Source organism: Toxotes jaculatrix, chromosome 20 (genome assembly GCF_017976425.1).
Source record: "Toxotes jaculatrix isolate fToxJac2 chromosome 20, fToxJac2.pri, whole genome shotgun sequence".
Lineage (NCBI taxonomy): Eukaryota > Metazoa > Chordata > Actinopteri > Toxotidae > Toxotes > Toxotes jaculatrix.
The window spans coordinates 19,109,053-19,132,248 of NC_054413.1; the positions used below are offsets into that span (position 1 = coordinate 19,109,053).

A 23,196-nucleotide genomic window follows, 5' to 3' on the forward strand; every position below is an offset into this window, starting at 1 on the left:
AGCTTGGCCATTCAAAGCTCTTGGTTAAGGGTATGGAGAGATCATGCTCTGGGTTAAACAGTGAAACAGACCATGATAACTTTTCTTTTCCACAATGTAACTAAACCACAATCTGTCCATTATCCTTAACTAAAGTGTTTTCAAAGTATAAACCACACATATGGGACTTTGTGCTTCCTGGGCTAGAAAACATGTCCAGGCAGCAAATACATTTCCATATTGTTTCATAAGATTTCATCCCATAACATATTTGCCAAAACAGTTTAGTTGTATATAAAGTAATTTATAGGAGGGTTGGCTGGCGACTTCTCACATTTCCCAGAACACAACCACCTGAGAACATACACCAGTCAGTTAAACCCCACAGCTGGATGAGTAAATAGCTGTTGTGGCCTCACTTTGTTTTGCTGTTGTTATCCAGTCATCAGAATCATGATCATATCATCAGTTAGAAAGATATATAACTAAACCCCAGCAGTGCAGGTATAACAGTCATTTTAGGGTTTGTCTCCGTATCAACTTAATTGGTTCTTATTGTTTCTGTGCTTGTGGGAAACGTTACCAATGCTGCAGGACACGTAAAACCCCAGTGCCATAGATATGCAAACACATTATCCAGCCAATAACCTTGCTCTTAACTAACACTGTGTCTCTGTACAGTATGTTCTTTTCAAAAGTTAAGTCCTGTAACCTTGCTGTATGGCAGCTACTGTGAAACAAACAATTCATCATCCTTGCTCGACTGCATCCACAATCAAATTCAGATTAATGTTTAAAACAAAAACAAAACAAAAATCAAATTAGAGTCACTTAGAGTATGGATTGTTTGCTTTGGGGGCATTTATGCTACCAGGTCAATTAAAGGAAGAATCAATAATACAATAATGAAACAATAATGAAACTTTGGCATCACATAGGACGAGGAAGTAAAACAACCCAGGGTTATAATGCTAATCACTGATATACAGCAAACATCCAAAGCATGTGGGAGCAGGTATGAATCATGGATTCACAGTCAGAGGGGACGAGCTGCTCCGTGTGCAGATGTGTGTTTGATATGCATCAGCAGCACACCATTAACATTTTTGGACTGGGTTGAAGGCTCCCGGTGCCTCTTGTCTCCATCGCCTGTGACTGCAACAGATGGTCACCCCCTTTCGCGCAGGCTCCACCCCCTCCCTGAGTACTCCCCCACAGGTGTCAGGCTCACACTCCCCCCCCTCCTCCTCCATCGTTAAATAATCACCAGCAGCAGCCTCAGCCCCCCCCCCACCCCCCACTCCCCCTTTCTGGTTGTCAAAAAAGGAATGGCACCCTTCCTCTGTTTAATCCACTCTTACTCCTCCTCTCCTTTCCTCCCTCTTCCTCTTGAGGACCCCCCCCATCACTCAGCACCTGTGAGGATCCCACCGAGAGGAGATAAGGCCTTTGCGTAGCTCCCTCTCTCTGCGTAAGTGGGGTTGGGTGATGGTGGGGGGGAGGGTCAGGTAGAACAAAGGGGGAGAAAGCACACTGAGACATTGGGAATTCTTGACAGCTGTTTCATTCGAAAGGCAATCTCCTCTCCCGGGTGCCATATCTGAGAAAGACAGGGGGAAAAAGAAAGAGAGCGGCTGCACTCTCAGGAAGGAAAAGGAAACAGACGAAGATCTTTAGGAAAGTTCAGAGGATTAATTTGACACAAGGCAGAGAGGATGGCAGAGGAGGAAGAGGAAGAAGGGGGGAAAAAATGCTTTCTTTGTCAGAGTAATTGCTCTCAGCCAGTCTAGTGTGCAAACTGAGGAGAGATTATAGGATTTATTCCCATGTAGATTTTCAGCGAAGACGCTTTGCTGGAGCCTTTCTGTTCCCTTCAGCAGAATGTGTGGTCTGGGATGTGCTGTATAAATCCATAAATACATAAATACTGAGCAACACTGGAGCACCATTTCTTTTATTCCCAGGGACAGTAAAGCACAGCAAGTACACACGGGTCAAATGTGTGTGTGTCAAGGCAAACAAATGAAATGTCAACATAAATGACAGCACAGTACATATTTAGCATATGGGAAGCAGAACGGCAGGTGCAAACTGAACCGTCATTGTTTTGCAGCGAGAAAAACAAGCCTTTGTTCAGTGTCAGAAGGCAGAGACCGTTTCACAGAATTACACTCATACTACTGTAAAAGGTGGATAAAGCAGAGGCCTGCTGGAGGGATGGAAACACTAATTACAGATGCTATCACACGAGTAGATATTCAGTAGAATAATTCATTTATTTGATGTTGAAAACACAGAAACAACCTGAATTTGGGGGAAGAGATTATTATGAGATCAAAACCGCTGCACATATTTGCATTTGTTGTGCTACTTTGTTTACCAGAATACTTCAAACAATGCATTACCATTTCAAAGCTGGTCAAGTATGTGTAATTCTTTGTCCACACATGAAAACAAGATGAAATTGTGTTTGTCGATTTTATTTATTTATATATTTACTTCCTAGCCCGCGAGCTGAGAGTAAGAGTGCAGCTATAAACTATCAGCTTATCTTTGCACTGAACTTGTGGTGACTCTCTCATGACTTGCATAAAGTAATGGAAGTAAATAGCATCGTGTTGCATGATGAAATGCCTCGTGCAGCACAGATGCAGACACTTTTTGAAGAATCAAAGGCTCCTACAGCAAGAAAAGAAACTTCTGTCATTCCTAATGGTTTCTATTCTATTCTACTCGATTCTTTCAACATGTGTCGCCAATCAAACAGCCCTCAGAACACCTTCTGTTTTCAATCTGGCTCTCTGACGGGCTGCTTCAAAAGTAAAGGGTCCTGAATGTTCCCCATAGAGTGTGTGTGTGAGCGTAGAATATGACAGGTCTCATTACCTTCACTGCAGCCAGCCAGGGAATGCCCCACAGTTGCCTACAAGCTTTTGTTTCCACAGTAATATCTCTGATAGCAGCCTGTCTGTATGCCCCTTCAGCGCACAGCGACAGTATGTAACAGAAGCAACGAGGCCCAAATTAGACCAGAGTGACGTAGCTGCCATACAACCAGGTCTGAGGCTTCAGAGGAGACAGAGTTTAATGAAACCATTTTTCTGTGTAATGAAGTTGCATCATAACCTCAGCAGAAGCCCAACGACTGTTTCATGTACTCTGTTGGAGGTTTCGTGGTGTCCTCAAAGCCCACAGCAGCACAAATAAAATGTTCACGTAAAACATCAAGCCCAAGCTTTCACAAGGCAGTGACTCACGTCACATGTCGAGGCTTGTTATCTTGATTGTTTCTCCTCATTTGTGGGGAAGTCCTCTCTTCCCGACGCCTTCAGGGCTGTGGCTGGTCCCAGGCAGCGTGTGACGCTCCATGGGTGGCATGATGGGAAACGGCCCCGGGTTAAATTGGCGCAGGAAGAGGAGGTCTATCTGGGGACTTCTGTAGCCTGGTTAGGCCCGTATTTTGGCCTGAGGAGACCTAATTTCATGGTGTGCACTGGGATCAGTGATGTTGTGGTAGATAAGCTGCTGGGCTGTGTGACCTTCCAGTCGATGATTAACATGTGCCAGCCACGGAAACCAGTGATTTATTTTATTTTATTTTATTTATTTTATTTTTTTAGGTGTTTGCATATGTGGACATGTCGAGACAGGCTTGTCAGCATGAACATACATTTTGGACCCTCACACGTGCAGCTGACAACATTTCCATCATGCGTGGCCTTACAGCAAGAATCATTTCCTTTTTGCACATTTCACTCACACAGGTTCACACTGTTCCCGGCCTTTCATCACTCATCTGTGGTCGGAGTAGTACAACAACTCGCCGAATCTGGGAGTCTTCAGGGTCTTGACCTTGAAATTGTAAAAATATTGCATTACATACAAGTCCTGAATTTATAAAATGAAGCTCACTCAACTTGTTAAAGAATTTACTTAAAGCAAGAGTCAGTTTTTCCTTAAAACCAATGCAGTGAAGTCCAATTAGATTTTAAACCCAAATATACATTTCTCATTTAGTTTTCTTCTGTTTGGGATATGGACATGAGAACCATAAAATTGTCAGACACAACCGAAATGTAAATTTAATTTAATTTGGACAAAGTCAAGAAATAATTTAATACAACGATGATGACAAGATAAGATATTCTTTTGTGAATCACTCTCTTCATGCACCTTATTTTTTCCTTTATAGAGTGTATTTATTGTCTCCTTGTTACTGCTGCTACAAACGAATTTCCCCACGGGGATTAATAAAGTATCTCTATCTATCTATCTATCTATCTATCTATCTCTCTTCATCAGACACCACAGCCGTACAGCTTGAATTCATTTGTTGTTACTCATTTTTCTTCCTCAGAAAAGTTTGAGAGATATATGAAAAATAACAAGTATATGTCCACATGCTACGGATTCAAGTTGCTCAGATTTATGTCAGCCATAAACGCTCGGTGAGCTCAGTTCTGGTGGATTTTATCCATTACCGCATCCCTGACTGCTGTTAAAGGTCAACCGCTGGACCTGAAAAACTTCCCGCCCGGTTCACATCATATTTAGTGGAACAAAGAGCTCGGACGGTTGAGACGATGATTTGTCACAGCGAGGAGGAGGTGAGAGCGTCCTGGTAAACAGAGAGAATACGTACACTGCCTCTGTTCCTCATCTGGTCATCGTTTCTTTTCAGTAAGTCAGTTCATCTGCAACTCTGTCTCTGTCTCTGAGCTACACACACACACACACACACACACTCAAAGCCTGCTCCACTTTCCATGGTCCACAGAGTGAAAGGCATTAGCCCTTCCTTCCTCCTCTCCTCACACATTAGAGAGACCAGCCTCTCCTCAGATACACGCATTCACCAGATGTTGCCCAGAGCTTTAGAGAAGAACCCCCAGGTATGTGTGTGTGTGTGTGTGTGTGTGCGCTCATGTCATCCTCCCACAATTGGCTTTTCTTGTGCATCTGCCAAGATTAATGACCACAGTTTTTCCTACAACAGAGTTCAGTTCCTCTTTTGAAATCCCAGTGGGGCAGCAGATCAGGGCTCAGAGGGAGAAACAGGTTCTTCAACCCAAAACAGGTGACTCCGACTCCGAGGAGTGTAAAAAATGATTTCCCTGATCCCCGGACTGGAGCATTTTTATCTACCGGCAGTTCACACACACACACATCCCATCTGCTTCTCATATCAACATACTTGCACTTGCCAACACAGGGGTCTGCTGGTCAGGCCTGCAGGGGTCGAGAGGACAGAGCGGAGTAATAAACTCAAACTGGACCAATGACAGTGTCTGCTGCTGATCACTGGAAATCTCTGAAGGTTTTCATCATGAAATATTATGATGGCGGGAAAACAAAGGGGGGATATTAAAGACTCAGCAGAGCTCTTTCAGTGTGAGTAACGAGCGGACCGATCGGGGCCAAAGACAGCTTTACTGTTCCCTCTGGCTTCAAAGTGTTAAGGGTGCAAGCCGATACAGCAGAGCACCCACCAGGTTACACACTGTGTTGTGTATCATACAGCGATGAAACCTATTGTGTTGTGATGGCTTTAGCTTACCTGTACGGACACACGGACTGGATTTATATTTGTCATGTCAGTTTTGTAGTGATGACGTCATTGTACATGAGAAAATCCCGTCTTTATTCCAACACTTCCATAAATCACAGTGGAAACGTAGCCATAGAATGAAGATTTTATTATCTATAAAAACTGGTCTTTCTCCGTTCTACATGATGTCTGGTGTTTCTAAACCTGTAGAGGACCATATTCTCACTGTACTGTTTAATAGTGTTATAATACTCTGTGCTAAGTTAATATTATAGCTTGAAACAGTCCCATTAGTCTTCTAATGTACAATGCAAAACTGTTACTGAGAGGCTTTGTAAAGAACTAAAGATTATCATCCTCATATAATGATATCCTACGTCGTATTTCCCTATTACAATATACAAAGGTGATAAACATGAGTGGATGTCTGCCTTGTGTATCTCCTCCCTGACCAGACGGACTCCTTCAAAGACCTCTCCCTTCCTCAGGATGAAGGCAGATTTGGCAGGAGTTCTGTGAAGCAGGGCCAGAGCCAGCCCTTTCTAAAATCTGCCTTTTCCCTGGAGCTGAACATCATAAAGTTAACTATTGTCTTTATCACCATCAGAGTCATCACAGGATGTTATTAGAAGGTAAGCCAGCTCAAGCCAAAACCTCCTGGCTGGCCGTCAGTGACCTATCAGGAAAAGAGATTAAAGAGACGGAGAGACGGGGATGATGTGTTCTTACCTCTTACTATACTTTTTTCACTGCGGCTTCAACAAATGTGGAAGCCACATTTTGAACAAGTGCCAACATATAGCTGTAGCTATAGCAGAAGTTCATCTTGTTTCAACATTCCTCCAGTCATGAGGATCTGTTCAGGAAATCCTGACTTTTTTTTTATTTTTTTGAGTTACTTTTTTTATTTTTAGCTGCAGAAGGCACGAGGACTGATCTGTCAACCAGGCAACTAAACGCTCGGAGTTTTTCTACTTCAAATACACGAATCTCTGAGAGAGAAAAGCCAATTTTATAATCAAAATGGAAAAACAGAAGTTTAACAAACAGTGGCTCATTCTGAATTCTTAAATCAGCACTGTGCAGCATGGTAGCAGCCAGAACTAAGATATTCATTATTTGCCTTCAATTATGCTTCTTATTTCGCTGGTGTGTTATCAAGTAGAGAAACCATTTGTGAATGTTAAAGCAACACAATCAAGGGAAATTACTGTAACAAGGATTGAAACTACCCTCAATTTATTCATTGAAAAAGTTTATATTGTATGTACAGAGAACAGCAGAAACGGTTCTTAATGATGCACTGTTGTAAAAAGGAAAATTGCACTGTGCTTACATATTAGTCATCTTTTACCACCGTATTGTGGATAATAAAACACAATGAGGGACGGTCATAAAAATACAATGAAACAATAACATTATATTTCTCATTTCTCCCAGGATAAAAAAAAAAAAAAAAAAATCCCCCGAAACAATAGCTTTATGGGAAGAATCCATGTGTCACAGAGGCGGCGCATTAACATTAATTACACGACACAAATAATAAACGTGCATTATGGGATATTATCAGATTTGCATATGAGGAGAAAAAAAATCTCATTAGATATTGCAGCCACTTGAAGCCCTCCCCAGCTCATGGTGAGACACGTAAAAACACACAGACATCAGTTAAAACAGCCGCTGTGTCTCACACACACACGGACACACACACGCACGCACACACACACACACACACACACACACACCCACCCTCTTTCATCCATACAAACCAGACCCAATAATTCTGCCACAGAAAAACCTCAAACATGTGAAACTGACAGATGAAAAACATAAATGAAGAGAAGAAGAAGAGACAGCAAAAGTGAAGCGCAGCCTTGTTGGTAACCTCCTGTTTGTACTGCGCGCTCAGAGGAATAGTTGTGATTACTCCATTGACTGAATCATCTGCAAGGTCAGGCCTCCCATCTTCTCTCCCTCCCACTCCTCTGCTCTTCTCCCACTCGGCAGCCAAGTGGTTCATATGGCTGCCAAGACATATTCATAGACATATTGGAGCATCCAGTTACTGGCAGCGTTCTCAGACACTTAAACACATGTCCACCTACACTAACATACACGCACACGCTGGAAAATTGGTAGCTGAACAAACATACTAGTGCTGTAATTTACATACCCGTGCATGTGCGAGGAAGCACTTACACAAATGCTCTCTCATTTCTTTCCTGCACTTGTGAGCACCATAAACCCTCTACCACAAAAATGTTAGAAATCTCACTCCTAACCTATTCTAACCGTTCTAGCAGGTCTAACAGTAACCATGAGCTTTATCTTCCTAATTCTGGTCTAAATCCTGAACCCAGGACTCAGGAAATAACCGGACTTTAGAGACACAAATTCATTTGAATGTTAATAAAAGGGCCAAAGACAGAAATTCTTTCTGTAAGAACCACAGCTTGTTTGGAACATTTGACAATAGGTGTATAACATACTGTCTATGTTTAATTTACATGACTATGAGGGGTAGGAAACATCTCATTGCAGGTTTGTAGCAGTGGGTTTACACTGCAAGTAACCAGGCTGCAGTTAGTTTTCCCTAGTAACATCATTTCTACAGAACCAGGGTAGAGAATTTGTCCAGCTGGGTGTTTAATCATATACACATTTCTAGTTACCTCTGTCACCTGGTTTCTCTGAGAAACCTGCTCTCTTGAGTGGATGTAAACATACTAAAGGGTAAAATGCCTCCAAAAGTGTGATCAAGTAAAAAGGAAATCAGGGTAATTTCCCAGCTCCCTCCTATCAGTTACCAAACAAATAAAAACCTCAACTTAAAACCAGTTTTAACAATAACCACAAATTAATCATCAAAGCGTCTTCACATTGCAAAATGCGTCATTACTCTGACAACTAAAGCTCAAATTCTTGTTCTTACAGGGACAAAAATACAAACACACACACACACACACACACACACTCAGGGTCATACATATACACTCGCACACACACTTCTTTATTGATTGAATGTCGAAAAAGCTCCCAAGTGGTTTTCTATCAATGGACATAATCACGAATGGAAAACAAAATCAGCTCTATTGTATCAGGCCTATGGATAAGCAGTCCCACACTGAGGCCACCCACTGCAGAGCCGATGTGGTTTCCCATGCAACCACCCTGATGAAATATTCAGCGACGACCAGCTCAGACACCAAGGGTCCAACCGGCTTCGGTTACAGCCAAATCATTCTTAGTGAGGCCGAGGCCGGAGTCATGCCGGCAAGGTCGGCAACGTTTCTTACTCCTCGCCACACATGACAACAAACACACACACAAAGGGTGCATTCATTTTTAATGAGGTACATAAATTAATAACCAAGACCTGACCCGGTTTATACTGCTGGGTTTCCCTGGGTGGGTGGGGCAAGCTAGGAGTGAAGGAGATGCTGTATGGTGAGGGTGACAATGTGAGGAGAAAAGACAGAGATAAAGCAGCCAGCAGAGAGGAACAGAGAATTCAGGATTATCATATTAAATACAAGAGGGGGTTGGAAGGAGGACACAGACTCAGGGTGGTGTTGTATCAGAAACCAAGAGGGACATTTCTCTGCACTGGGGGGGGGGGGGGGGGGGGGGGGGGGGGGGGCGGCCATGCCCAAAGCCCAAGCTCTGACTCCACAGTTCACACAAGCTGCTTAACATCCACACTCTCACTACTACTATGCCAGCTCCTGCCTGCACCTAAACCCACACACACACACACGTGTACAGTAGAGCCTGACAAAGTCCCCACCAACAGCAAAAATAAGCCGGATTCACACATGCATGATATCGACTGAGATCCCCACCAGGACCCAACGTGGTACAAAAACATGCCCAGGCCGCGCCCTGTGCTCGGGGTTATGATGCTTAGGCCAGACTGATGTCCGTCAGACGTGGTGATGCAGTGATGGCCAAAACCAATCGCCTCCTTCTGCTGTGATGTCTGCTGTACTCAGTGCGTCAGATGGATGGGTCAAAGCTGCAGATCAAGAGCTCAACAAAAAGGGGCTGGTGCCTACAAAAGGTGAACCGTCAATGGAGGAGAAGGCACATAGTTCAATAAATCTGATGGTGGATAATAAAGCGTCTCAAATCATTTCTTTTTGATACAGCTAAAAAGGATCATTGTTCATATCATAAAAAAATCTTCTTTTTTTAAATATTAACATTTATATCAACAGTCCCATGAAGGTCTCAGCATTTTGCAGAGAAAAATAAAAAATTTAAAAATGACTTATTGCCCTCTCTGTATTTTTCCCTGTTAATGCTCCTAATCTCCCAAAACTACTACTTTCCAGTTCCTCGTTACTGTCTCAGGAGTAAAACGGCCTTCCTTTCTCTGAACCCTGAAGCCTGCCGAGCTTTGCGAGCTGAGAAGGAGATGGGGGCACATCCTGTCGGTAGGGGCCCTTGGACTGAGGTGGAGGCTGCACTGGGGCTGAGCTGGGGGCCTGAATGTGGTCTCTGTTGTGGTCGTAGGTGCTGCTGCTGGGGGTTTCCTGCGCAGGAGGCGGCCTGGCCTTGTTGGCCTCCTGCTCTCTGCGTCTCTGCTCCTGTCTCAGCAGCTCCTGAGTTTCTAAGAGGACACGGGCGTTGAAACTGGATGTTCCCAGGTAGCCATTACGTGATCCCTGGACGCCTGAGTAGCGAGGGATCTCCTTGGATGTCTGGAATCCGTCTGTAGGCATGTACACCTTGTCCCATGAGTCCTGGGACAACGTGCTGGGGTTCTTGCGAGGCTGCCTAAACACACAGAGACAGGTAAAGAGGTCAGTCTTGCTGTTGAGATAGTCACCTTAAACGGCACCTGAGCTGAAAGGGAAGAGAGGAGGACAGCAGTTAACTCTGCCTGCAGATTGCTTTTTTTCTGCATTTGCCCCTGGGTCAGTGCTATTGAATGGGAATTCAAAAGAAACTGCACTTCAGCAGAGAATGTGACCATTTTCACATTTTGTGAGATTAAAAAGGGATGTGGTAGCGGCGCTGAGTTAAAATACTGAAAGCAACATGGGTGGAGCAAAGAGGGATCTGTTATAGCCTGCTGCATGATTACACTGAATCCAGTGACATAAAGACCGCGACATGAAAGAGACAGGAAACAAACAGAGGAAGCCTGAGACGCCCACAGGAATATTAGTTCCACATTGTAAACAAACACAAATGTTAAAACATCCCTGAGAAAAATGGCTGCTTTCATCCATTTAACTCCTTTTTGGAGATGCAGACGGGTGCACTTACGGCACAGACAGAGTAATGGCAGGCCTCACGGCGTTATCTGCCTTCTACTCATCTTCAGTCTGCCTGCTAGCCCCTACACCAGGGGTCATCAACTACGTTTGTCCAAGGACCAGATTTGTCTGAGCAGACACTATAGGGGTCAGGCTTTCAAAAAAAAAAAATGTTTAGACCTAATTAGCCTATTATTGCTTAATATTTTCTTACAAAATGAATATATATATTTTTAGCCTATATCAGTGTGAACAGACTCCTAAAAAGGACACAAAGCCTTTTGTTGTTTGTCAGACGAGCAAAAATGTCGCTCTCAAAGAGCCTAAAGCAGAAAGTAGAGGTGGAAAACCTCAGTTTTAATGAAGAATGGACTGATAGGTGTACATACCAGTTCCAGAAAATATAGACCTGTCTCATCTGCAATGAAAGTTGCTGTTGCAAATATAAATAATTAAAAAAAAATCCTCCTGATCATCACAGATGTTGCTCCTGTGGTTGGCGACGGAGGTCTGGTGAGCAGAATTAAGAATGTGGCTCCCAAAGCTAATGTCTCGTTCAACCAAATTGTGCTGTGTGACAAACTAAGCGGGGATCTGAAAGAGGTTATGCACAAAACAGTGAAGATAATTAACTTCATCAGAGGGAATTCAAGTACGGAGCAACGGCTGTTCTGCAAAATTTGTGCTTCTCAAAACAAGTTCTTCCGCAAAGCCAAGGAGCGCTTCACTGAACTCAGGGATCAAGTTGTGGATTTTTCAAAAGGAGCAGCTGAACACCTGCACATCATGCAACACAGAGAATACATGTGCAACCTTGCATTTTTAGCAGACATATTTTCCCCTTTGAATGTGTTCAATGTGCAACCACAGGGGGAAGAAAAATCCGTTCTGGATATGCTGAAAAAGTTTGATGCCTGTGGGAGCAAACTCTATTCCACACAGATTTGTTTGTCAGGGAGCTGCTGCACTTGAACACACTGAAGACAGTGGGTGTGAGCAACGTCACAGAGAATATGAAGAAATGCTTCACACAGCTGGGGGAGAATTTCTTTACCAGATTTGATGACTTTGCCATTTCCAGGGATGTTATTGAATTTGTGCGCGGCCCATTCACCATCAGCTCAGGTGGAGAATTCTCAGCTAAAGTGAAGAAGGTGACGATGGACGAAGCAGCGATTCAAAGTGAAATGAAAGCTTGAGCCCCAAGACTATGGCACACTGAACACATGGGCTATGTACAGTATGTGCTCACCATGTTCAGTTTACACATGCAAGCCTGAGCTCTCAAAAATGACCTGACTGCCAAACCAATGTTTGGAGGACTGCACACGAATAAACCTAACAGCTGTCAAGCCTGATGTTAAGAAGCTAGTGTCAGAGGGGAAATGTAATTTCATTTGTACAGATGTGTACAGATGCCTAGTCGACCCTTGAAAGCAACATTTCTGGAAACTAACTAAAACTGTTTTAATTATTTATACCCATTTTCAGTTGACACACAAGCCTGGCATTTGCCATGCTCCCTTGTTTTTTAAGTGATGTTAATAAAACCAATTTTCTTCCTTTTCTTTTTTTGACTGAGAAGTTCTGGTTCTTATTACGAGTCATTGTTTTTGTGCATGTGAAAAAAAAAATTAAAACAGCAAAAAAAAGGTTTTTGGCTAAAGCATTAAGCCTGCTCCTCTGTTACTGGGCTCCATTAAGGCTGAGGCGCGATGGAAGACCTGTGACAGTGTCTTTTGCATCAGGGGTGCTAAGAGAAATCCCATTCACACCTCACTGACCCACTGTGTGCTCAAAAGGAGTTTGACTTCACGGTGCACAAGGCTGCAGAGACGGGGGCCCAGGATGCTTTTAGGCCAAAATGCCTAAAAGCATAAAAGTTCTCCAAATCTTGATTTATATTTGATATGAAGGGGTTACACTGTAGATACAGAGACTATGCAAGCAGCTGTTGCGCCCACGCAGTAGCCAATGTGATATAAGTATGTGCATAGTTACTGTGAAGAATTTTATTAAAGCATAATAGTCTGATTCTGTAAAAGACTACAGATCCAGCATTGTAGTGGAGATATCAATGGATGAAGTCTACGTTTTAAGTGTCTGCACTGTGGCAAGACTCCTAGTAACCCCTTGTGTCAAACGTAAATCTGTTTTAAGGATTTTAAGCAATGTAGGCAATGTTTGTACATCAGCTGCACAGCAGAAAATGTACATTTCTTCTTCTACTCTCCCTTGTTAAACATTTCTTCTTGCTATTTATCCAAGTAAGTCTAATGAAAATCCCACAATTCCAGCATTACTGATGGAAACCCCTGTGGTCCACAGTATCTAAGGGGAGGGGAGGAGCTGAAGCACATGGCAGTGTGATGGGAGTTTGTGTGGCTTTGTGAGCTTAGGTTTACATGTTATGCATGCAGGGACAAAAATGTATGCATTTATGTTCGGTACATGTGAAACGCAAATACATTATGTTGTTACATTCTGTGTGTGTGTGTGCATGCTTGCATGCATGAAGAGTGTGTGTAAGTATGAGGGTAATTGGCAGAGGGGCAGCTGTAGGGACAGACTGCAGAGAGAGCCCCACCACATGCTCCATATCTGGGTTTCACTGTCTGGGCGAGCCGCCATGCATTTACACCCCGGTTTGGCTTATAGAGCGGCCAGCACCGCTCACGAGGGAGCCGCTTGTTTAGGACGCCTGTTGCGCAAGGCAGCGATCTGCGTTTCCAGAATGACCTTTTAGTTTTTTAAAGCAGATACAAGAAGGAGGCAGACTTAAGGGGACAGTCTTTGGTGGCAACGAGGAGAGATGGCATTGTTCCACAGGAATGTAGTCGTGATTGATGTGTCAGGGGAGGTAGTTCTCCTTATCACCTCTACTCCTGCGCCAGAACATGTCACAAAGTAGATTAGTTACATTTACAGAAGGAGGGAATGGGAAAATACATCATGCCAAAGACTGGGGTAAATTTAGAATGACAGAACATAACAAACAAAGCCAGGAAGTTGGCTTGCACAGAAATTTGCGGCCGTTGTGTGTTTCTTTAAAACAGCTGGGAAGAATCAGAGTTTATGAGAAGGAGGAGAAAGCACATGCTCAGATACAGAATGATTAGGGGAAAAAAAAAACCCAAATGCATGCAATGGGCAATGGATCAGTCGTTTCGATATTTTACAAATAAGTTGTCAACAAAACAAAATAATGTTTTCTTTACAGTGTGCAACAATATTGTTTTGGCAGAGGAATGCAAGAGCTGCATGGATATTCAGGAGAGCTACTGGCAGGTCACTGAGGCCACGGGTAAGAACCTTATCTTGCCCACATTTGTGTGTGTGTGTTTGTGTGTATTTTTGTGTGTGAGTGCATTTCTTTCGGGCTAATCAGTGCTCTCTCTTTCCTACTAACACACTCGTTCCTCTCCCAGCCCCTCTCGCCCTCCACTGCCTGTCACCGCTAATCCTGCTCCGACAACAAGCCTTCATTAGTGCTCCTCCAGTCCCCACATCCCAGACAGCGAGCTAAGCCTGGCCGTCATCAGATAACTGGCTACCATGGCTTCTTCTGGAAGCTCTTTGGGAAGGACTTTCTTGTGGGGGGTTGTCCCCTCTCGGCTGAATGGCTCACTGCTCAGGGATCCTGTTTTGGAAGAGAACGACAGAATGAGGGGGTTCCAAAAGAGAGGTGGTTGGAGTGGTTGGTGGAGGGAATTGTGGTTATTAATCTGGGGATATAAGACTCCAGCTCTTTAATGAGGAGCCATGCTAGACACAAGCTCTAAAAAGCCTTAGCCAGGGTCAAATGTCAAGCCTGAGCTCATGCGACTCTTTGCTAAAAGACGCTATGAGATTATGGGAGGAATGCATATCAAAGGCCATCCTCGCCGGGGCTTTTTTTCGGCCGGCCAGACCAACTTTCCCAAGAGAAGCAACTCACTGAAAGGGGAGGGCTGGAGGCAACTGTCACATCATATGAGCTGCCAGCAGATAGCACCTATGAAGGGAATGCATGGACTGGCCTGGCTTAAACAGACCACATTGATTACGGGTCCATGTGGATCACAAATCCATAGCCTTAGACAGGAACATGTTTTAATCGACCTGACTGTGGCTGTTCGGAGACAGCAGAGCAAAAGAGGACGGATATGAAGAAGTAATTGCTGTTTGTGGAGGGAGAGACTGAAATCGCAGGAGAGCAGACTTTCTCTGGCCAAGAGAATGAAGAGACCACACACACGTACACTATGTACTCTATACACACACATTAAGTGTTCTTTGTTTAAACTGGCAAAGCAGCAAAACTTAAATAAATCAGACTTCACTTTCAGCGTTTCAGAACATACTGTACCTTAAACAACACACAAATCTCACACTGGATGGATTTCAATTTCATTTTGAGAGGAAATATTGTTTATTTTATTACTAACTTCAAATCCCTGTATTAGTCAGTCAAAGTATAGAATTAGTAGCTTTAGTGACTTTCTCTTTAAACATGTAAAGCTCAGGATGTGCTAATTTTTCACCAGCAGTGGTGAGTGTAGCCATTTGCATTGACTAAAATGTGAGTAGAAAGCTTCAGAGGATTGGTAAAGACACTTTACAGAGCGATGGCAGGAAATGCAAATACTGATACTAAACTCATTTCCCCCCCAAGGCCTCCAGATGTAAGATATGGAAAGCTTTATTGGCATCTCTTTGACAAATATGCAAAAGAATCGAACCAGGATGATGAAGAAGATAAAGAGCAGCTCTCAACTCAAGCTGTATAAGGCGAGAGATTGCCAAGAGAAAATTCCTTTTAAAAAACATAATATTAGAGCTGTTAATCATAAAGGAAGTGTTGGGGTGGGGGTGAGGGTGGGGGTGGGGGGTTGATGCCTGTGACAAAGTCACCACTTCCTCAGGGTCAACATTGACTTAATGAAGTTGAATATCAGTCAAATAATTCCAAGCGATCACATTAAATGATTTCACTCAAAGAGTTTTGCTAAGAATCATTTAAACGTCTGGAGATGAGTTGAAAGTGGCTTTGTGGTGATTGACTTTGTAGCCAAAGAGATACGCTAAAGAAAGTGAGTGAGGAGGGGGAAAAAAAGGGGAAAGGCACAAATATGAGGAAGGGAAACTGATGGAAATCGAAAAAGTCAAATGAAGAGGTTGAGAAAGGGCAGGAAGAACGTGATAAGTCACAGGCTGGGCAGGGAGAGAGAGAGAGAGAGAGAGAGGCAGACAGATGGAGTAAAGAAGGGAGAGGACGAAGGACGTCTCACCGTGGCAGGGAGCTGTACTGTCTCTGTGTTTGCTGGAAACCGTCTCTGTCCTCTTGCTGCTGTTTCTGAACCTGAGTCTCAACTGTGACAGAATGACGTCCACTCTGTGTCTCTGTCCCGTTGCTCACCTGTAACGTCAACCAAATCAAACAAGACAAGACACACACAGTTCAGACAATGTAACACGGAGAGACATAAAGCCACACACACACACACACACACACACACTGAGATGATGGTAGAAATGTCCCTCAGCACAGCAGGTGGTTTGACAGTGTGATGCCTCCTGTGTTTTGGGCTGCCCTCAGGGAACAGGTTGTTAGTGGGTGCGACTCCATGATGACAATGGCACTGAAAAATGCACCTGTGCCCTGGTGATCTCGTTGAAGGCATAATTCACCAAGATATGATCTTTCTATCAGTTCCAGGAAAATCATACAACACACTCTGTAACAAAATTCTTAAAGGCGAGTGAGGCTTTCAAAACAAACCTGGTCAGAATTACGTTTTACCTACAGCGCCATCAAGAAGTCTAAAACAACCATACTGACCCGAAAATGAAATGACTTTTTTTTTTCTGGAAATATTGAAAATCTTTAGAAAATAATTTATAATAATTGAAAATTATTTTTTCATTACTGTACGATACAATCCATCTATGGACCGGCCACATTACTGTCAGACCTTCTTCTTTGGTTTTTCTTGATGGAGCTCTTCTTTGTCTGCTCAGCTGAAGTGTTTATCACCACTCATGTTGACTACTACTCTATTCTAAAATTATCTTGGATTTTAAGAAGCGTATGTAATTTATGTAATATATCTTTTAATCAACACACTGTGTTTTTCAGAACTGCTAAGCTGAAGACAAACTATGGATGAATAAAACCGGTCACTGCTTCATTCTACAGATGTGTGTGTGTGTGTGTGTGTGTTTGTTATCTGATCATCGGTGGGGTTGACATGGAGATATCATCTCCCTCAACACCAGCGCACTGCTAACGAGCTGGCTGATGAAAGAACATGACAAGCCAATTAAACAGAGGCGAGCTGAGGAGATGTCGTGAGTGTGGCTTGACCAAGTGTCAGTTTTCATAAGGATCGGACAGTAATATGTAGGCAGGTGGAGGTCTGGATGCTTTCTGTGCATAAATTCCTGCTTAATTAAATATTAACCAATCATTTTTTACTATTATACAACAACATAACCACGAAAGACTCAGAGTTTTGTGTCTCGGAAAGAGACTTTTTGGAATTTTGGAAAATCTGCGTGAATGTGTTGGTGTGTGGTAGAAAGAGGTAAAAGTACAGGACAGAATGGATTGATGGGGTAAAGGTGTGTTGGTGTATGGAAAGGCTGTCAGCAAAAGTGTCTTTTTGGGAACTTCTTGGGTTCTTGAAATGGCTGCTTTCCTCCTCTCTTGGACAGCTGCAATAACAGAGCAATTACATTTCACTCAGCGTCAATAGCATGTCCTTTCTCAAGCCCTCCAAGTCCTAAAAACACAATAGTATTCCACGTGGGTGAAGTGAATTGGACTCATATGTTTCAGGTTTTGCTGCAACAACACGTTTCCCCAGTTCAGAGAGTGTGGTGCACTTAAACGAATATCAGATGAGCTGTAAGGGAAAAGGAGAAATTGTTTTAATGGGGCCAAATGTGGTGGTGAGAAAATAATTAGTCACGCACACTGAAAGTTTTTAACGTGATCTGAAAGGAAGTGGTGAGGAATCCGGAGGTGTTTGACGCTTCGGTTCAAATCCGAAGGGTTTGAGGTGGATGACACCATGCCAAGAGAAATGCAAGAGAAATAGCCAGGAGAGAAAATCAGTCAGCGTAATGGCATTATCCAGGGAAGGAGAATCAGATTATTCCATGTTAGGCCTGGAATACAATGCCATATAAAACATGACATTTGCTGAAATCAAATCAAAGAGACGTCCGTGTTCGTTTTTATCCAATAATGTGAAAAATGATGTCAATACGTCGCTTTTATCCCTCCCTCGTTTCCTTGGTGGTGTCACAGACAAAGCAGGCAGGAAAAAGACTTCTCCACCTGTTTAAACATGGGAGCGTTCACAGACGGTGAGACAGGAGGGGACATAATTATGAAAATTATTTGCAGCTATCAAAAATCCGGGAACAGGAAAGCAACTCGGACGGAGCGGAGCTTTAAGAGTTCAAAACATGAGCGAGGCAGGCAAGGTGTAATGTTTCTTGGTTCAGAGTTGGACCTTTGAGATATCAAAGCAGTTTGCTGTGATGGGTCAGCACTAACATATGGCGCTGCTGCCTGCGTGCCTCGTGATGCTATATTTGTAGGCCACCACATAGGGAACAGTTTTAAAAGAGCAGCCGTGCTGTACACAAACAGACATATGGAAGAAATTTAAGTTGCTAATGGGCAGACAGAACGAGAAGAAAGCGAGAGAATGGTAGTGAAACACCACATCCTGACAAAAGCCCAGCTGGATAATGATTCTCTCTTAAAGTCCTCATGTCGACCCAATTCCGCCAATTTATTATAAGCTAGCCCAGTCCATTTGTGGTCGCTAGGGTGTGTAGCTCTGGGCAGAGTATCCATCTGAGAGCAAGCGGTGTGGTCTGCCATTTCCCGGTCTCTGGCCCATGAAACCATGCGGAATGGGAGTTTGGATTGCTTATCTCTGTATCACTTAAGGACTCCACAGCACGTACGACAGGCAGAACTAAATGTTTTAGTCTCATTTTTTGCAGCGCAGATATCTGTGTGGATGAATGTGTGAGCTAACGGAGCTGAAAAATATCAGTGTAATCACTTTGTTCTCTTCCCTTCCTGCTGTTATTTGTCTTCTCTGTTAAAACACTTTGGTATCTAAGTAAAGCGAGCGCAGTAAAAATGCTGGATGTGTCGGCATGCATACATCTGTGTACATGCACGCTTGAGAGTGCAGATTTGGCAGCAGGATTGAAATTGAACAAAAAAATCTACCCCACACTCACAATAACTTTGTGAGATGTTCAAATATGTTGGCAAGTCCTGTTTGTTGTGGAGGTTGTAGAAGAACTTATCCATAATTTACACATGCAGCCCGAAGAGCTCACAAACTGAGAGGAAGCTTCACAGACTCTTAGCCCCTGGGAAGTCAAGTGACTGCGGCTAAAAGTGGCTTATTCTTCACATGATCACGAAGTAAAGAGCTCACAGTCAAAATCAAATCCCCACCAACATGAAAGCACCATATTCGGAGTAACCAGAGTTTACGTAAACATAGCATATGTTTTGTAGACTCATGTATCCTGGTAGCAGGAGATGGAGCGATAATAAAATCAAAAGAATTCACATAAATAAGGGCTTTACAAGCTGCTGTTGGTGTGTTTGATCCAAGGTACCAGCATGGCGCTCGAACTCGTCTGTGTGGTCATGCTCATTGGTGCTCCAACCCAACAGCACAAATTGATTTTATTGCTGCAGACAGAGAGCGAGAGAGAAAGAGGCAACTCTTTGGAAAATACATAGCACTTTATGATGAACATCTGGAAATCCCCTCTCACAGAGCAGCAGAGAGGGAGGGAGGGAAAACATGCCAGCTCTAATTGTGTGTGTTGACCTGGGGCTATGTGATAGACAGGGCTTCTCGTGTCCTGGTCATTATTCCATTAAGGAGGAGCCGGGGTTCGAGGACTGACCTCAGCATTGTCATTACAGCAGACATACCTGAGCTCAGACGCCAACACTCCAGAGACAAGCTGGGGTCGAACCCACACACAAGGAGCCTCACACCTCACGCTGCTCCACACGCTCCCTCTGTACCTGTTCCTCATTATGGTCACTATTGTCTTGGACATTTTGGGTTTTGTTTTCCACTCAAAGTGAAAGATTTTTTAAGACGTAAAATATAACAGCAGTTTGTTTGGAATCGGCAGAACTTGATTCTTGAAACCTTGCATCAGCAGTTTCAATTCAGTCCATTCAGTAGCTGTTCCGCAGCTTTCAGTCATTAACATTTTGAAATTCTGCAGCATCTGCTAATGGAAGTCATGTGATATGACCCACAACAGCTACCAAACAGACTCGGAGGTGATACTGTTTTCCCTGATATCTGGATTGGTGATCAAGCAAATATGAGCTTGTGTTGTTTGTTTTCATAAGAAAATACACAGTATAAATAAGACAAGTGTCATGCCTCTGGATGCGAGCAGCTGCTCTTGTTCTGGTTTGTGCCGCAGATCTGTGTGGAAACCATCACAGTGTAACCTCGAGTACTCAGGGCCAACGTGCACCAAAGTGCTGCTCTGCAGAGTTTGATGTGGGAGGCATTTAACTGCCTTCTTGAGCATCAGGGCCTTTTTCCTGGTTACAGTCACTTTCCGCTAAATGTTTTCATTTACAAAAATTAGAGGTCATGGAGGTTTTCACTTTCATCACCGTGGGCAACATTCAGCGATGACACGGAGTGGGGAAAAAAAAAAAAGTGAGATATCAATTTCTGTAGCAAAAGTAGCTGCAGAAACCGGTAAGAAAGGAGCACAGTTAAAAGGTTGTGTTTCTTAGTGTGGGTCAAAACTGTTTCTAAAAATGCTACTGACGTCACAAATGCCTCCACCTACACAGTTGAAGAGTTCACTCTCTGAAAGTTATACAGAGTTTTCAGTTTCATAATCACTCTAAGAATATGCAGTTGAGATGGAAACTGTAAGTAAAGAAGAAGAGTTTATTTCTCGGATGTATTTTTATCTCTTGCTCCTGCTTCTACACGTACATGTTAGATCATTTTACCTTTTCTTTTCACCAACACTTTCAACATAAATGTGTCACCTCATATTTTTGCCTCCTTCTTTTCTTTCCATATTTTTTTCTTGCTTTCCATATTCAAATATTTGCTCCATCCGTCTAAAATAAAGCCTTATCCATGTTGCTTTTGGGTGACACTGAGACAGGATTTCCCTTCAGTTCATCTAATCAGTGTCAACATATTACATGTGTACGCCTGTATCTTTCCTAACAAGCCCCACCATTGCGAATCCTTGTTCGCAGCACTAAAATAACATGAAAGAGGGCTAATAAAATAGACTTCAATGCTCCAGGGCTGGCCCTGTTTCTTCTTACCAGTGGAAAAGCAGGGATATGCTCAACAACGTCAACAATCACAAGCAATTAGGAGCTCAGAGGCTCAGAGAGAGACACAGACTGAGACTGCTCAGAGCTGAGCAAACAGTTAACATCTCATTCTGACAGCAAGAATGTGGAGAGAGAGAGAGAGAGATTAAGAAACCAGAGGAGACGATGTCCGCTCTCAGTGATCTTCAACCATCAGTGGGACTAACACTGAAGCTAATCCAGAGCAAATAAAGTTTCTCTGCGCAAAAACATGGCAGGAAATATGCTGTTACATCTAAACCAAACTCATTCAGACAGCAGGAAAAACGGCCGAAGACGCCTGCCACTCCAAAACCAATTCAGTTAACAGACTGACACTTCTAATCCTCCAGAAAATGTGATGCCAAATGTTTTTCTTTCAGACTCTGACATTCTGACTCATAATTTAGAGAACAGCTCCGCTTGGTGCAACAATTAGACATTTTTCCTCAAACACCAGGTCAGAAAAGTCAAACTGTCTCAACCATTACATTGCAAAAATATACAATTATTTGACCTGTAATTTGTTCAAGCTTCATTATACAAGTTGGGCTCTATAGTTTAAAATAAAGAGGATGTATTAAATCAACAAGTTCTATCACTTCTAACAAACCCATAAATAGCATGACTCCGTGTTGGGATCATCACAGGTTATGAGGACAGATGAAATAAAGTGCTTCTTTATTTAAACTTCAGGCACAGTTGAAATTCCTGTGCACAGCAGGGAGGAATACGAGATCAAGCCTGAATGAATTAACAAAGGAATTAACTTGATTACATTTTTCCAATTATGAGGACTAAATCCCATTGTTGTTACAGATCAATCATGGAAGAGGAGAACGGCTTAAAAAAAAAAAAAAAAAAACTTCTCTAAAATTTTAATTTAAATTTTTTCATTTAAAAATCCCTTTAATCAAGTCTGATGAAAATTAAAATGAACGTGTGCCTCACTGTCATCACATTCTCTCCCCTCACTTTGCCTCTAAGTCCTGAACAGTCACTTGTCATCAAACGTCTCCCTTGTTCATCTCCTCTCCGCCTTCCTGCCATAAGTGTGTCATATTTTTGGGGTAGAAAAGGCGCAGGCGGAGATGAATAATCAGCAATTTGTTCCCAAAGCTGGACCCCGAAAATACAAATTAGTCAAAGAAATAGTTTTAGTGACATGAGTCAGATAGTTTGGCTGTTGTACAACACTGACGGATGATGGAGTCAGACTATTCATGCAGCCAGAGAATGTTGATGTTAATTTTTATTATTAATTTCACAAGTTATTGTTATTGTTGTTGGTCCCTGGCTGCAGAAATGTGTGACACTTCTTAACTGTAGTCTGCAGAGATATATATAACTAAATATCTTCTCCTGAGAATGAGGCAGAAAGAGTAAAATCTACTGGAACATTTTCATCTGCTGTGTATTTGATCGAACAAACTGGGTAATAGCGATAATCATCAAGAGGATACCAATAAAAGATATTTAGAAAATACTGAAATATTGATTTGTTAGCGTTTGCTGCTAAAAAGCCATGATATGGAGCAGTATCCAACTCTGCCTGAACTACAGTCAGGTCACACATAAATAATCCCACAAATAAGATTCTCCTTTATTGATTCCCAAGTTCCACGAGCAGCTGGTGGCTCTGGAGATAATCTGAGTGCCCAGAGGTGCATCGGGGGCAGTTACCGCTGGGGTTTTCACTGCAGGGAATTTTGAAGTATGTGTTTCTGGGTCTGTGCAGCTCAGCGCCGCTCTGATGGAGCGTAGCTCCTATTGGACACTTACCCAGGACTGGTCGAAACTGTAGGTGTGCCGATGGTCCTCGAGGTCCTCCTCCTGTTTGGCCTGCTGGAACTCGTGCCTCAGCCTTTGTATCCGGTCGTGGTTACTGGGAGCCATCTGACTGCTGGGGAAGAAGGAAACAGGAGGTAAGATAACAGGAGCTGCTGTTTTGAATCCAGTTAGCACACCGAGCTGTTACTTGGTCATTTTTCAGCAAGCCCTCATTCAGAAATAACACC

At 43.0% G+C, this 23,196-nt stretch overlaps 1 protein-coding gene across 2 annotated transcripts in view; it reads right to left on the reverse strand.

The window, feature by feature from the left end:
• Positions 1 to 6,734: 6,734 nt before the first annotated feature.
• Positions 6,735 to 23,196, reverse strand: part of LOC121200233 (partitioning defective 3 homolog) — a 291,059-nt gene continuing 274,597 nt past the window's right edge. The window contains exons 22-24 of one of the 2 annotated variants that reach the window (XM_041065396.1): positions 22,961 to 23,078; positions 16,062 to 16,189; positions 6,735 to 10,306 (exon numbers count right to left, since the gene is read on the reverse strand). In XM_041065396.1, coding sequence (XP_040921330.1) covers positions 9,877 to 10,306; positions 16,062 to 16,189; positions 22,961 to 23,078 — 676 coding nt within the window. In that variant the 3' untranslated portion in view covers positions 6,735 to 9,876. Of the gene's footprint in view, positions 10,307 to 16,061; positions 16,190 to 22,960; positions 23,082 to 23,196 lie in introns of both variants that reach the window. The other variant, XM_041065394.1, reaches the window with a different exon arrangement.